This window comes from Leptosomus discolor, chromosome 25 (assembly GCF_034619465.1).
Source record: "Leptosomus discolor isolate bLepDis1 chromosome 25, bLepDis1.hap2, whole genome shotgun sequence".
NCBI classification, from domain to species: domain Eukaryota; kingdom Metazoa; phylum Chordata; class Aves; order Leptosomiformes; family Leptosomidae; genus Leptosomus; species Leptosomus discolor.
Window position 1 is genome coordinate 4,780,445 of NC_141415.1, and position 14,645 is coordinate 4,795,089.

The following is a 14,645-nucleotide window of genomic DNA, read 5'->3' on the forward strand; positions in this document are numbered from 1 at the left end:
GGATCTAGGTCACTGTATCTCAATGAAACTGTAGCTAAATCTGTTTACTGGAATGCAGTGCTCTTAGCCGTGTCGAAATATCTGAAATGTCACCGAATGTTGAATAGTGTCACGTGTCAGAGCTAAATGAGCAATGCGTAGTGAAGGGCAGGGCTTGTTTCTATATTTTAACTGCAGCTCTGCAGTGCACCAACTGTATGTCTCCCCAGTCTGCTTAGAGGGATTGTGGAGATGAAAGAGACCACTGTACTTAACTGTTTTTTGACTAAAAGCTTGCATAGTTTAAATGAGAAGGTGATGAAGATCCTTGGTCACACCTAACGCACCGTTGTTCCGTCGGCAGTCTGGTTTGTCCGTGGAGTTGAAAGCTGAATGATTCCTCCGTGTTAGTTATTGGGATGGAGACCTTCAGAACCAGTCAACTAGTTTGACTTTAGTTCCTAAAGAGATCACAAGGCTTGGTCTAGCTAGAGAAGATAATAATTATTCTGCAAGTTTCTTTGATTTATTTTTTTTTCACATGCTGGGGAAAAAGAATAAATCTAATATGCTTAGTAAAATCTGTGTTTCATAATAAATGCTGATAGGTGACCTGAAAATACTACAGCAGTTGTGCTGTGAGCATTAGTAAACTGGCATAAATACAGCCTCATACTCTTAATTCCTGCCTCAGAAAAATAATACAGGTGAAGGTGGTGTTGCATGCTCAAAATCAAGAACGTGCTTCATTACTAATAGACTCGGGGTTTAATTATGTAGGCAGTAGGCGTCCTCCTTTGTTGTTTGCCATTAAATGGGTCATTGTTTGCATTATGATTTCAAGTCAAACTCAAGGATGCATTGCAGCAATCCATTCAGGAAAATCCTCTGCTGGTACTGGCTGCACTTACGAGGACTTTGCTTTTAAAACATTCCTAAAATAAAGAAATGGGTAATTGGGCATCATCAAGTACTGCACGACTTAGCATCATTCAAAAATACTCTGTATACAGAGTACCTATGAGTGAAAATAAGAGGGGTTTGAAAATGTTATCTGCAGAGGCCGGGGGAGTGGACTGTTGTGGCAATCTAGTGGTAAAGCCAATTCCTGCTTTGCCAGGCAAGAGGAACCGCTAAAACGCAATAGAAAGCAGTTAAACCTGACAGAGATGGTTGCAGTATAATTCATTATTTGCTCGCAAGCCTTTTGCAGATCCTGGTCCTACTCCTGTTTCTCTTCCTCTGTTTACATTAATGGGCTTCAGATGGCTATGTTAGCTGTGGCTCTCCATTTCTTTATGTTGTAAAATAGGCATATAATTCGGAAAAATTGTCTGTCTTCAGCGAAGAAAGACTCAGAATCAAATTAACCAGCGATTGTTCACAACGAAGGAAGACCTGTTGGCAGAGCTGCGGCGTTAGGGAAGCGCTGCACTAAAATGTACCAAACTTGAAGAGAGAACATACCTTCGAGAGCACATAATTTACTCGATTATTCTGATTATTTTAAAGCCAATGAAATCGGAGTGGAGGAGATTAGTAGTAAGACAAGCTCAACACTTGATCTTAGCTGTCCTTCCCAAAAGTGCTGCTTCCAAAAGTTTCTTGGGAAGCCTCTGGCCTGGCTGGACGGTGTCACAGTCTCTTGCTGCCTGAAATCCTAACCAGAGTATTTGTGGAAAGTATTTTAACTGCCATGCGTGACCTGCTAGAAAACAGCAGCTGCCTAGTCTGTAATAATAACGTGGGTCCTGCTTGTCCTGGAGTAATTCATGACCTCTTTCCTTGGGACAGATGTGGATGCAAACCGAGAGCTGCCCTTAACCCAGCCGCCTTCTGCTCACTCGTCAATCACCAGCGGGAGCTGCCCGGGGACTCCCGAAATGCGCCGGCGCCAGGAAGAGGCCATGCGGAGACTTGCTTCACAGGTACGGAAACATTCGTCTCGGGACTTTTTTTTGGTCCTTGGGAAAATGTCAATTTTAATGGCACCTGTTGGAAGGTCTCCTGCCTTACGTCACTGGGTATGCTGGAAAATGTGTGCATTCGGATGCTTAGTGGGAGAGTCTAGAGAAAAACTTCTGGAACAAGTTTTATTACCCTAGGAAAGTTATTTCTGTAAAAAGAAATTCCCATCACTCTCCTTCTGCTCTGATGATTTATCTTTCCCAGCCATCACACTTTATCCTTACAAATGTTACGATACGACATAGTTACCGGGATAATTGTAATTTTTCTTCAGCAGTGAAAACAAAATTGCCAAGTGTTTCACCAGTGCTTCATTTTGCAAAGAGCAGGTGCCGTACGGTGGGTAAAGGCGCAGGCCGTGAGCGTTGCCGCTGCCTGTGCGCTGAGGCGGTTTTTGGAAAAGTCCCCGAAACAGCCCATAGCCTGTGGAGCGATAAACAAACCGCTTGCTGTTATGGCAAGAGTGCTTTGTATGTAACGCTGTCACTTATGGTAGGTGAGATTTACAGCTTGAATTTTATTGTATGACTGAGATTTAGCCCTACTTTTGTGGTGGTGGGAAGGTGCCATTATATTGCTTTGAAATCTGAGGAGCTTGCTCATCCTACACCTTTTGAGAGGATGTGAGCAGTTAATGCTTTCCTGTTGCCTGCTCCCACTTTGGAGAGGAAAATGTCAAGCAAAGTCTTTGTTCTAAATTGTTGCCAGGATGTGTTTTGCTTGGGGTTTTGTGCCAGATACTGTCCTGTCCTATCTGCTTTTCTGCTGCGCCCAGATGGCAAGGCAGAGAGCGTGTGATATCTGTGTAAATAAATATTAAGACTTGATAGTCTCCTCTTCCATGTGGAATTCTTGAAAGGAATGCACTGGCCAGGTCTGGTTTTGTTCAGGATGCATTAGTCATCATATTCCTTGCAAATCTGAAGCATTACAGACTACCATAAAGGCCAGTAACGTGTGCTGTCTCTGCTTAAAATACCTCATCTATCTCAACTTTCATCCCCTGTGTGCTTAAGTAATCCTGCTGGGTACGTAATTGATAAATGGATACGGTTTTAGCTTCAGTTTCCTCCTGAAAAAGGTAAGGGATATGACTCTTTCAAACAGCCTGTCACATCCACTGCATAGATCATGCGCTGAAGCTTTTTTGCATGTCTGATCACTGGAGAAAAGAGCGAGAAACAATCTTTATAGCCAAAAATAAAGTACAAATACGTTGTTATACCTTGGCTGCAGACTCCTTTAAGAAAGGGTTTTAAAGCCCTGCTCATCCCCTAGCCAACATTTTTTTGCAAAACAAATCCTGGGTTTTTGCTGTCAGAACATTGGGAAGATGTACTACCTCTTGTGCTAGCAGCAGGATTACAGACCTTTAGTACGGCTGTTAATCTCCCAGTAAATCTCGACTACTGTAAATGTAGGCAGATTCCAGAAATGACTGTTACCGGCTTCCAAACATTAGGCCTTCATGAAAAGATCAACGCCAAGGCTGAGGAGTTGACCTTAGAGTACTTGGAATCGCTTCTTGTACCCAAATAGCTGACACAGCGTGCGGAACTTCTGAAAAGCTTCATAGTGTTTAGCAAACAGTTCCCGGGATGAGTCAGAGCAGCAGCGGCACGGCTTGATTCAGCATTTGGAGACCTTGGGTCTATTCCCAGCTTTGCCGTTAGCCTTGCTGGGATCCTTGGAGACCAGCAGCTCATCTGCCTGCCTCCGTTTCCCTGCCTATTAAAAGAAAAGCGATCTGTGCAGCTAACGGTCCTTTGGTAGCTGGTGCTGGAAGGAATACGTCACGAGGTGGTGTTTGGCTTTCTCAGTTCGGGAATGCGGTTGTCTTCCAGGTAGTGCTGCAGCGTGTGCCTGGACGAAGCCATGCACTGAAATAAAGCACACACTTAAATCCTGATTCAGAGCTTCAGTTCCTACCACAAAGGGAAATTTTTCTGAAAGTATAGGAGGTTTTGGGGTGGATTTTTTTTTTGGCTCCGTGTTCCTGCTGATGATTCTTTATCATAAACAACAATTCTAGTTTTATTGTATCAGAGCCTTTACCAGAACTGCTGTGCAGCACACTACGAACAATAAGTTTGATGGATTATCAAGCCTCAGGAAGGGAAATAAAGGCAAATAAAATGGTTAGGATGTTTGTCAAATTGATAGCTGGAAGTCGTGTGCCTAGTGCACTCTTAGTAACCTCCTGAGTAGTATAACTCAGCATCACCGCTGATGAATACTTGCTGTCAACAGCAGATAAATTGATTTGCTTAGAAAGAACCATGCCGTATGATGTCCTCCTAGATAAAACAAACACTGACTATTCCACCCCAGCTGTGGTTTTTGAAGTCTCTGAGTGACACTGGGAGAAAAAGGATTACTGACCTGGCAACAGAATTGAAAATCCATTAAAATAACAGTGCTGAGCTCTTTGTTCTGTGTGCAGTCGCCTCATTCAGAAACTTGATCACATGCATCTAACTTGTCTTTGAGAGATGATGAGAATTTGTTGTTCATAAGAGGCTTTGAAGGTGCTGGACTCTTAAACAGCAAATACACTGAATGTCTTGGTAGACAATAGTAAAAATAGTTGGTTAAAATAATTTAGCTACCTAATCTGAATGTCTGATGCCACATTCTCTAACAGGCTTTCTTGGGGACAGTTTACATAGATAAACTAAAGGCTCTCCAGAGTCTAATCTAAAAAAGAAAAGAAGGGGAAAAACAAAAAAAAACAAACTGCAGAATGTCCTTTGGTGCAGGAGGAAGGGAGAGAAGAGAGGCATGTTCTTTTACAGGAGCTGTGGAAAAAAACCCAGTTGCTGATGGCCTAATTAAAACAATTTTTGTTCAGCTGGCTGAAGAAAAAAGAGTCCAAAGAAGTGAAGGGAAGACTGACCCGTAGGTTAGTCTGGTTGGAAAAGTATTTCTTGAACATGTGTGGTTTATAGTTGCGTTAAGACTAGAGTCAGAATTGAAGTAGGGAAGAAAGTGTTGACAGTGATGGACAACCACAATAGTCAGGAATATTTTAGGAGATATATGAAACATGTGAGGAACTAGATAACGCTATGTGCAGATGTTCCACCTCTGCTTGCACTGAGCACAGCAGGATATTCTCAGGTTGTGCCGTGGTCATTGAGCTAGAGACGTGCAAATCATTATGAAAGCAGATTAATGATATACTAACAGGCTTAAGTAATGGTTGGCGCAGGCTCCAGAATGCTGGTGGGAAGCACGCCGTCCCTCTCACCCACTCCGTTCCTTCTGAAAATGTCACTTATCCCAAAACTCAGAAGTTATGATGACAGTAATGAAAGGTGAACAGTTGCTTTTCCTCCTCTGGATTGTTCAGGGTTGTACTTTTCTGCCTCTTTTTCATGCAGTAAGTTCTTGGGGGCAAGGGTTGCTTTTAGCTCTTGTTGTCAGAGATGAACAAATCATTAATTTTAGACATAAGTAAGGGAAGACTGCCTAGCAGGAGCTCCACTCAGGCTTGCCATGCTGGGAAAGGGCATTATTATGTTGTATTCTTAGGGAGCAGTTTCAAGTCGTCCATGTTTTCTAGTTCAGTGTTCATCAGCAAACTAATGGAGAAGAAAAATGCTTAGAAATGAGGTAATTCAGAAAACCAGTATCAGGTGTGATTTTTGTCTTCAAGAACTGTGCCAGGAAAACTATATCCAACTGATTTAAGAGTTATCTGAAGCTGTCCTCACTAGTGGGTCCTAGGAGGAAAAACCGTCAAAAACAGAGGGCAAAGTTCCCTTTTTCCCAGACCCTGGTGGGCGGCTGTTGAGGTTCTCATGTCTCGGTCCCTCTCTCTGGTCAGAAATGGAGTCTTTTGCCGTACGAGTACTGATCACGGTAGGAAGGGTTGGATGCTTTCAGGATTTGCAGTAGTTTCTCCTAAAAGTATGAGAGGAAACAAGGAGCTTAAAATTGAGATGGCTCCTTTCGTTCTGTCATTTCTCTTCCCAACAGCCCATCTTACTCAGATTTTGGAGGTGGAAGCAGAGTGATTCTGCCTTGAGAGATTAATGGAGAAAATACTGCAAGTATGATAATGCCTTTGTATAATTTACCTGGAGCATCCAGTCTGTTCTGGAAGTCCTGTTCTAGCTCCTAGTGATCATACTGGGTATGTGGAGGGAGAATATTTTTTAAATAGAAAATTCAAAGTCTTACTGTCACACCAGGGTCATGTTCAAGGTTGTGGTTGGCATTGTGTTCAGGGCTGTTATTTCAACAGGGATAAAGAACTGTGCCAGGAAACTTGAGGCATCAAGAGGTAAATGCCTTGCCTTCCATTCCTTGCAAGGAAAATACTAAATACATGGCAATGTTAATAGCTTCTTAGCAGAGATTTCTGTGAATCAATTTCCAAATTTTAAAGGTAACATTAATCTTCTTGCCGGGAACTGAGCTGGCACAATCCCCTTTTCTCCTTTCTACTCACGAGCTTCTCCCGCCTCTGAGGAGGAGCTGAGGCAGTGGCTGCTGATGGACTTCCCACCGGTCATGGTGAGGAGCATGGGGACGTGTGTCAGACCCCAGCTCTCACTGGTGGACTTCGGAGCAGTCCTTGCTGGGGAGGTTTTTCTGCAGCTTTTCGTCCACCCCTGTCTCAGTGGAGGTTTGTACGGTAGCGTGGAGTAGAGAGACTTGCAGGGAAGGAGGACAAGAGCGGTTGTCTTGCCCAATCTGGCAAACTCTCAAAAGTCATGAATAAAACCACTCACATTGCAACACCCGTCTTGACACTTGCAAATAAAACATAAGCATTTCTGGCAAAACTGCTTGGTTAGTCTTTTGTTTTAATATATATATGCATGTATTATGGAAATAAGTTTGCAGGATTGCTGAATTTATTTCAAGTCTGCCCTCCGACAATGAGCAGGCTGCCAGTTTTTCTGCAATGCCAACGAGTCAGGCTAGACTTGGCTCCTCCGCTGCGATAGATACGTACCAGTTTTCCTGGTGAGCTGCACGTATAGCTGAATACGGAGCTTCACGTAACTGTAAACCCATCCACTGCTGTTTAGTGCTCGTAAACATATTGCCTGATATCACGGAACGACTAAGGTGAAACTGGAAAAAAAAAGTTGTGAATAAGAGCAGTAAGGTTTTAAAACTTAAGATCCCATAAAAAGGCAGCGCTCCACACCTCTCCCATGTTGCGCCTTGCTTTTTCTGCCTTTTTACGGTTTAATCTTTTATCCATTAAAATAATTCTTGACTTTACTTCCTCTGAGCCAGGGAAATGAGTGGCCATCACTGAGTCACCACGTGGCTGTCCTTGCAGGACTGCCTTTCCGCCTCCAAGTGCGGCCGGACTGATGCCTCTCAGCTGGAGCCTGACCTTAGAATCATTTAAGTTGGAAAAGACCCTTAAGATCAGAGTCCAACTGTAAACCTAACACCAAGCCCACCACTAAACCATATCGCTCAGTGCCACGTCTACATTTCTTTTAAATACCTGGGGTGTGTGACTCAATCTTGCTTGTCCAGAGCTGGTCCTTCACCTCAGAGAAATGAAGTGAGAGACTTTCCCACCAACCCTAGCCTATGTTGAAAAATACTGACCCACAGATATGTGTCCTAGGTGACCTTTGCCTTTCAGGAAGGGGCACCAGCATCATTCAGAGGTATGATAGTCCAAGGTAAGATCAGTTCAGCTCAAAGGAAGAAGCCTAAATTGTGTCCCCTCTGGTTAGGGTCACCTTCCCCATTTTCCCCAAAGGTTTTATCCTTTATTCACAGAGGATTTTTAATGGATTGGCCACACAGTTTTAAATAACCCATTGAACAGCTATATTCTTTGGGTTTCTGGATGCTGTGTGGTTGCTTGTGGTAGCAGCACTTAAACAAATGGATCTGAAAGCCAGCTCTGCTGCGCTAATGGGTCGTACCCCGTGTAGAGCAGCTGGTGGAGGAGCTGTACATCCATTGCATTAGTGCACTCGGCTGATGCTGGGCACGGCTGGTGGCTTCAGAGGCTCTTCTCCCCATCCTCCAAGCCCTAAGCCAAAGTGTCATTATCGTTGCTGCAGGCGTGTAAAAAGAAAGGGAGTGCTCCTACCTTACAGAGAGGTGGGGGGATTCGTTACTTCTGAGCTCGATGCCCTGCAATGCTAATGAGTTTCAGAGGGCATTTACTGGCACACTCGGCTGTGTAAAAGTAACGAACATTGCCCGTAAACTGGGTCACCACATACGTGCACAGTCACGTACGATGGATAAAAGACGGCAGTGCTGATTTCCATTTACATTATTGCAACCAGTGTTATGCCTGGCAAGTGGCATTTTGGCAGGTAAGAGCATTACACTGAATTTATTCGAAGCTGTTTTGTATGGGTCAAAAAGATAAATCTTACTAGTTGCAGAAATACTGTTGAAATACAATGTTGAAGCCTTTTAAGAGCACTGGAGGAACTGGGGTGTTGCTGTGAGCTCAGGGGTCTGTGAGGTTGGTCCTTTTAGGAGGGTTTGGCAGACTGGCCTCCTTGCATGACACGCTTACAGAAGGAAGCCGAGACAAATCACATCAGAGGCGTGATGTCAAAGGAATGCTTCCTTAATGGAGGATATTCTTTTTCACAAATAGTGTTGGAGAACTGCTTAAAATTGGCCTGTCCTATTAAGTAAAAATAACTTATTTCCCTTGAGCCATCTCCAGCCCCTCTTTCTCCTTTGATGTTCACACTGTCCTTCCAGCCTTTCTCATATTACTGTTATCTCCCGGCTCTCCTGACATGTCATTTTCTCCCCCTTCTCTCTCTTGTCTTTTCCCCCTTTCACAGTTCAGTCTCTTCTCTCCCTCTGTACTTTATAGGTGATACACAGTCTCTTTTGTGCCTCATTTTCCCTGCTCTCTGTGCCCTCTCTAGCCTCTTCCTCCTGCTGCATTCATGCAGCTCTTCCCCTCCTCTTCCACTGGTGTTTTCCACTATCCTTGGAATAGCTGTTTTGCTTTTAACACGGGCATGTCTTCCTTTTTCTTCCAGCAGCTGTTTTCCTAGTCCTGACCTATATGAGGAAATCTCCCTTTTTTTCTCATTTCATGGAATTCTTCCATACCTGCTCAGCTGAGCCCAAGGCAGGTGAAATCGGTAGCTTGGCCTTGGAAATCTGGAGTGCAGTTTGCATGGCTGTGATTTAGAAAAGCATTTTGGCAGGGGGAGGAGAGCTGCAGGAAGGGCGTACGGCATCTGCACGTCAGGATGGGACACTGTTGCTGAGTCCTGCATCCAAGAAAGGGGTGGGTGAAGGAGTGAACCCAAGTGGAAGGACAGCAGAAGGAGGAAGGTTACGTGGGGCTGGAGGAAGGAAGAAATGGGAAGTGGTTGTGGCAGAAAGGAGAGAGTAGGATGGCTGGTGTTGGAAGGGTTGGGAGAAGAGACTCCTGAAGACATGCTGGATTTAACACCTAAAGAGAATATGAATAAGGTCTTTCATAATTCTGCTTTAGCAGTTAAGAAGATGAAGTTTGTGTCATTTCTGAATAAATGAGAGTCTTGGTGCTTGACCCCACTTCAGGAGACAATGGGGTCACGTGGAACATTGGCCATGGTCTGCTAGAGGCAGTGCTCTGCCTTCGCCGCATCTGGTGTTTCTCAAGCCTTATAACACATAATTAATGTTTACAAGAATTGGCTACCAAAAACTCATGATATGTTACTTCTTTGCTGCGTAGCCAGCTGGACTCTCTAAATCATTTTAGGAGAGGAGGTAATCACTGGAAGTAAAATATGCATCATACACCTGTGAATTATTTTGAAGGTCCCTTTCCAGCAAGAAAGGAAATTATACAACTTTGTAACTTTTGGCATTTGATATTTAATATAAATGACATAATGCCTTGGTTTCTCAGTGTGGAGTCGCTCAACTTGTTGAACCTGCATTCTCAGCCCTTACAAAAATGACATAAACAGATACTTTGAACAGTTCTCTTGATCTAGGTGTTACTTTTCCCATCCTTCGTTGAAATCCACTTCTCTTGTGTTATATTGCTTATAGGCATTGTATATGTAATGTTTGCAATCTGGTGATTTAAATTAAATCAAACTTTACACCAAGGAATTTTTCAGCTTCCAACTTTGAAAACATCTTTTAACAAACCTGATAGCTGAAATAAAGGTTTAAAGGTTTTGTAAGTCCAATTCAGTGTTTATAGTGTTTAGTGCTGTGTGATGACAACGTTCCAATTGAAACTATGATTAGAAAAATTACACCTTCAGTTGTCTCAGACAAAAATAAATGTTTACTGGTCACAAAACATCCAGGCATGCCCATACCTTTGGAAGAGAATGCTGTTCCCTGGTGATTTCATTCATTGTAGTACAGTTTCTAGATAAAATGAAATGTTTTATTCAAGGATTTTGTTTATGATGAGAGATGGTTGGAACTTTTTCAAGCAGTTTTTTAAAGCAAAGTAGTTCGATTTGTGGAAGATGAAGCGTTTATTGAGAGCACACGTTTTTCAATGAAAAGTTCATTTCCAGGCTATACAAGTTCTTTTTTTTTTTTTTTTTCTTGGTTGTACATCTTGACTTACCCAGTCGAGCAAGAGGAAGAGAGACTAATAACACCCCAGAATTACAACTGGCGTACGGAGTGGTCATTTCAGGTGCAGAGCAGGGTCTGGACATGGTCTAGCGTATCTTAGGAGAGCATCCTAAGCAGCGGAGATGGTAATCCATCCCTCTTGCTGGAGCCTTGAGCAGTTAGTAAGGTTTATAAAGTGAAGTAATTGGAAAGAGATCTTCCCCAGAGCATTAGTGTCTGGGTGTTAGAGGTGTCACCTAATACGGGGGAGAAGGAACAGGGGATGAGCCCCATCAACACCAACCCATTGTTGTCCTGAAGTCTCTTTCATTCACTTTTCCCATTAACCCCGCTCTCACTCCCAAGGGCAGAGGAGGGAAAAGCTTTGAAACCTTGAAAAATTTTACAGGATGAGAAAACGGTTTCCCACCCACCTCTGGCTGTGTAAGTGAGGAGCCTGATTTCCAGCAGCAGGCTCGGCTTGCAGCGCTGGCTTTTGGCAGTCGCTCTTTGATTTGAAGATAGAGAAAATGTCACAGAGAATAAATAACATCAAGATGAAGTTTTGGCACAGTTGGGTTTCTGAGAACATCGTAATGCCTTTCCTTTGGTTGCCTTTCCAAAATCTTCATTGCTTACTAGTTTAGTTTCAGATCCACCTATTAAGCGTTGCATTTATGCTACTGCTTAGTCAGTATGCCAGTAAACCCAGCACGAGCATAAAGAATGTAAGTGAAAGGGCTTAAATTAATTGAGTTGTAACTGTCTGTCCCAATATCTAGCAGTGACCGTTCACTTCATGGGTACTAGGCAGGTCCCCTTTTCCATGATGCAGCTCTTTAGATTCCTGGAAGAAGTTAACTAGCCTCTCATAAAAAAGGAGACTTTATTTTTGTGTCTACACCTATGGTGTAGGAAATAAGAGCTCTGCGACTTGGTTTCTGTTACTGGGAACCCGATATCAAGGGACAGCCACTTAAGAACTTTGTACTGTGGAATCCACAAGTTATAATCCCCAAATAAATAGGATTGTTGAAAAGAAATCACTACCTTTATTATTACATTACCCAGTGCTGTTCTCTAAGGGAATACATTATGTTTTAACTGGCTGGTAGGAAAAATTCTGTTAGGAATTTGGAGGTCTCCATTAAAGCTTAAGCCCATGTATTAGGGCTTGGTGCTTGAAATAACAACCTAGCTTTATCATCGCTGTATGCATCACACCTCATTTTGACTGTGAAAGGAAATTATTGGATTATACCCCATTGGTAATTTCATATATTTCTATTTAAAATTAAAAGCCGATGCTGAGGCAGCACCGTGTGAGGACCCTGACGCCTGATGTTTTCATTTCTCAGTACCGTCGTTCGCAGTGGCGGAGCTCAGAGGCTGGATGCACCACCCCGTCCGCCTTGGAGCCTGCTGCGAACCAAGAGCTGGTTCTTGCAGGTGGAGGGCCAGAAAGCCTTCATCACGGCCAACAGCCATGGGCCACGTTTCATCCTGAGCTCACACAGCCCCCAGAGAAGCCACAGCCATCTCGTGTGCGCAGCGTCCTCAGTTATATTGTGCTTCCCAAGTTCAGAAATGTGCTTTATTTCGCAATATTTGCATTCTGTGCTACAGCACTCCAGGGTAGTGGTGGGTTTTGTGCAAAACATCCCACCTGCCTTGCTGGGGTATTTTTGGATACTATCAGTGACTTTTGAAAAGAAAACCCAGCGAGTGGGAGCTGGTGAAAAGCATTTTGACCTGGCAGAGGCTCACACCAAATGGCCGGGCAGTGCCACGGGGAGGCTGGTGCCAGCACGGGAGCTGGAGCACCCTGCCGAGTGCTTTATAAGGAGAGTGAGATTTTTGTGGGCCTTTTTTTTATATTGCAAAAGAAACGGGAAAGTTGGCAGATTGGACTGAGAAGATCTCACTGGTTTTCTGCTTATTAAAATAAGTGGGCAGAATTTAGTGGGTTCTAGCAGAGTCTGAAGAGCTGGAAAATCAGGTGACCTGGGAAAAGAGGAACTTTTCCTTTTTTTTTTTTTCATTGAATTGATTTTCTGAATGAAGAGCAGGATCCTCACGGTGGATGAGTAATGTATAGTAAGCCTGACGTTCCCCCACGTTCACAGGAATCTGTCGTTTGCAGATGCTACCTTGCTGTAAGGTACTCAGCTCTCTGCCTGCTTCTGCAGAGCTTGACATTTGAAAACAGCAAATAAAAAATAAGTTTGAGAAAACAATCACAAGTTATTACTGACGCCAAGTCCTTAAACAGAGCTCGGAGCACAATCCGATCGCTCCCTGCTCGGCACGGCGCTTCAGATATGTCGGTTGCTGTCACTGTCCGTCTCTGTGAGCAGCTACAGCTTAATTTCATTTACTCCTCAAGTGGCAGGTCCAGTCATTTTTCAGGATCAGTGCCTGTTTTTAGCAACTGATTCGTCTGGATTCTTGTCACAGGTAGTTAACGCTCGCTACTCTTAAAGACTTCGCCTGCCAGGATACATCAAACTCACCAAACGAAAAACGCTGCTTTTAACAACTTGCCCGACTCGCGTCTGATGAAGATGCTTTTTTTTTTCTTTTCCTCTCTGCTAGGTTGTCGCTTATCACTACTGCCAAGCTGATAATGCCTACACCTGCCTGGTGCCAGAGTTCGTGCACAACGTGGCCGCCCTGCTCTGCCGCTCGCCGCAGTTCGTTGCCTACAGGGAGCAGCTCCTGCGAGAGCCCCACCTGCAGAGCATGCTCAGCCTGAGGTCCTGCGTGCAGGATCCCATGGCCTCCTTCCGGAGGGGAGTCCTGGAGCCCTTGGAAAATCTGCACAAAGGTATTGTAACGACACTCCCGACGCTTTCCCTGGGCTCCCGCCCGCCGTTTTTTATTACTGTTTTTAAAATGCCGCTTAGTTGCATCTGGGCATTTAAACAAGGCCATAGATCAGTCCTTCTGTGTCGCATCTCAAGAGCTGCAGGGAAGAGGTGAGGTCTGGAGAAGGTGAGAATATGCCATGGTGCTTGTTTGGAAGCGAGGGGTTAACCACCTCTCTCCTCCTGGTGTGCCTTTCAGGGCTGTGGGTGAAACGCTAATGACAGTGTGCCTTTGGCTTTCTCTCCTCTTGCTTTCTCTCACATCCCAGATCTGGCCTCACAGTTCTGAAGGTGAGAACAAGCAAGAATTTCCATGCACAGCTCTGCATATGGCAACGTGTTCTGATTTATTTGTTTAGGGGGTGAATGTTTTTCTCTTTCCTTGCCATTATTTAGTGAGCTTTTGAGAATTTGAAGCTTCGACTAAAAGAGCTGATACCATAAAAGTCTGTAGATACCCTGTGTAAAGCTTCTGGGGGAACTGGTAACAAGCCTTATCCTGATTATGGATTTCAGAGCTTTTTCTAATGCAGCATTGGCTTTGTCTCCTTTTCTTTCTTTCCTCTGTTAGATAGAACTAATTCATTGTGACAGTCGCTAAATTTAAGATCTTTGCTCGTTGCCATGAAAACTCTCAGAGTGTTGCAGAGTTCAGGACCCTCTTGTCCTGCAGAACGGTGTTTGTTAAAGTGGTGTGCTGCAAGTTGCCTGCAGAAATAGTTCAGCTAATTTTCTATTACCACCCTACGTATGACAGTGGAGGAGCCAACGTGAACTGGATGCACCTTCTACCAGATTCAAAGCCCTGTTGTTCAAATCAAAGCACAGCGTCCAAACTCTGAGCAGCAGCGTCTGCGTCCAACGCGCGTGGTTCCACCGGGCACCAAGCACACGTAGAGCCAGCACAGCTCAACAACAGTTGGTTTTCCTGGCATGGAGAAATGTCACTGTAGGAGTAATGTGGCTACTCTTTCCTACCAACACTCCTGGCAAAAAAAAAAAGATACATTTAGGAACCGCTGCTCCAAAGGAAAATAATTCGTGGTTATTACAGTAACTCCTTGGGAGGTATTCCAGCTCTTGCATTTAGAGCACTTCAGAGGATGCTTATTTTTCTTGCCAAGCAGGTTGACCCCCATCTGCTCCTAAATTGTGGGGGGTGGAAATATTTTATATAAAAGTTTTTTTTTTTTTCCCCCTCTGGGGCTCTGCACTCGACACAGCTCCAGTGGAGCCAACAGTCAGGACTCCCGTCTTTCAGCCTTGCTGATCGAGAGTGCTGGCAAG

The 14,645-nt window shown here is 44.1% G+C and overlaps 1 protein-coding gene across 6 annotated transcripts in view; it reads left to right on the forward strand.

Moving 5' to 3' along the window:
• Positions 1–14,645, forward strand: part of TANC2 (tetratricopeptide repeat, ankyrin repeat and coiled-coil containing 2) — a 206,862-nt gene that overhangs the window by 143,846 nt on the left and 48,371 nt on the right. For all 6 annotated transcript variants that reach the window (XM_086477854.1, XM_086477858.1, XM_086477859.1 and 3 more), the window contains 2 exons: positions 1,774–1,907; positions 13,087–13,318. In XM_086477854.1, coding sequence (XP_086333980.1) covers positions 1,774–1,907; positions 13,087–13,318 — 366 coding nt within the window. The remainder of the gene's footprint in view (positions 1–1,773; positions 1,908–13,086; positions 13,319–14,645) is intronic.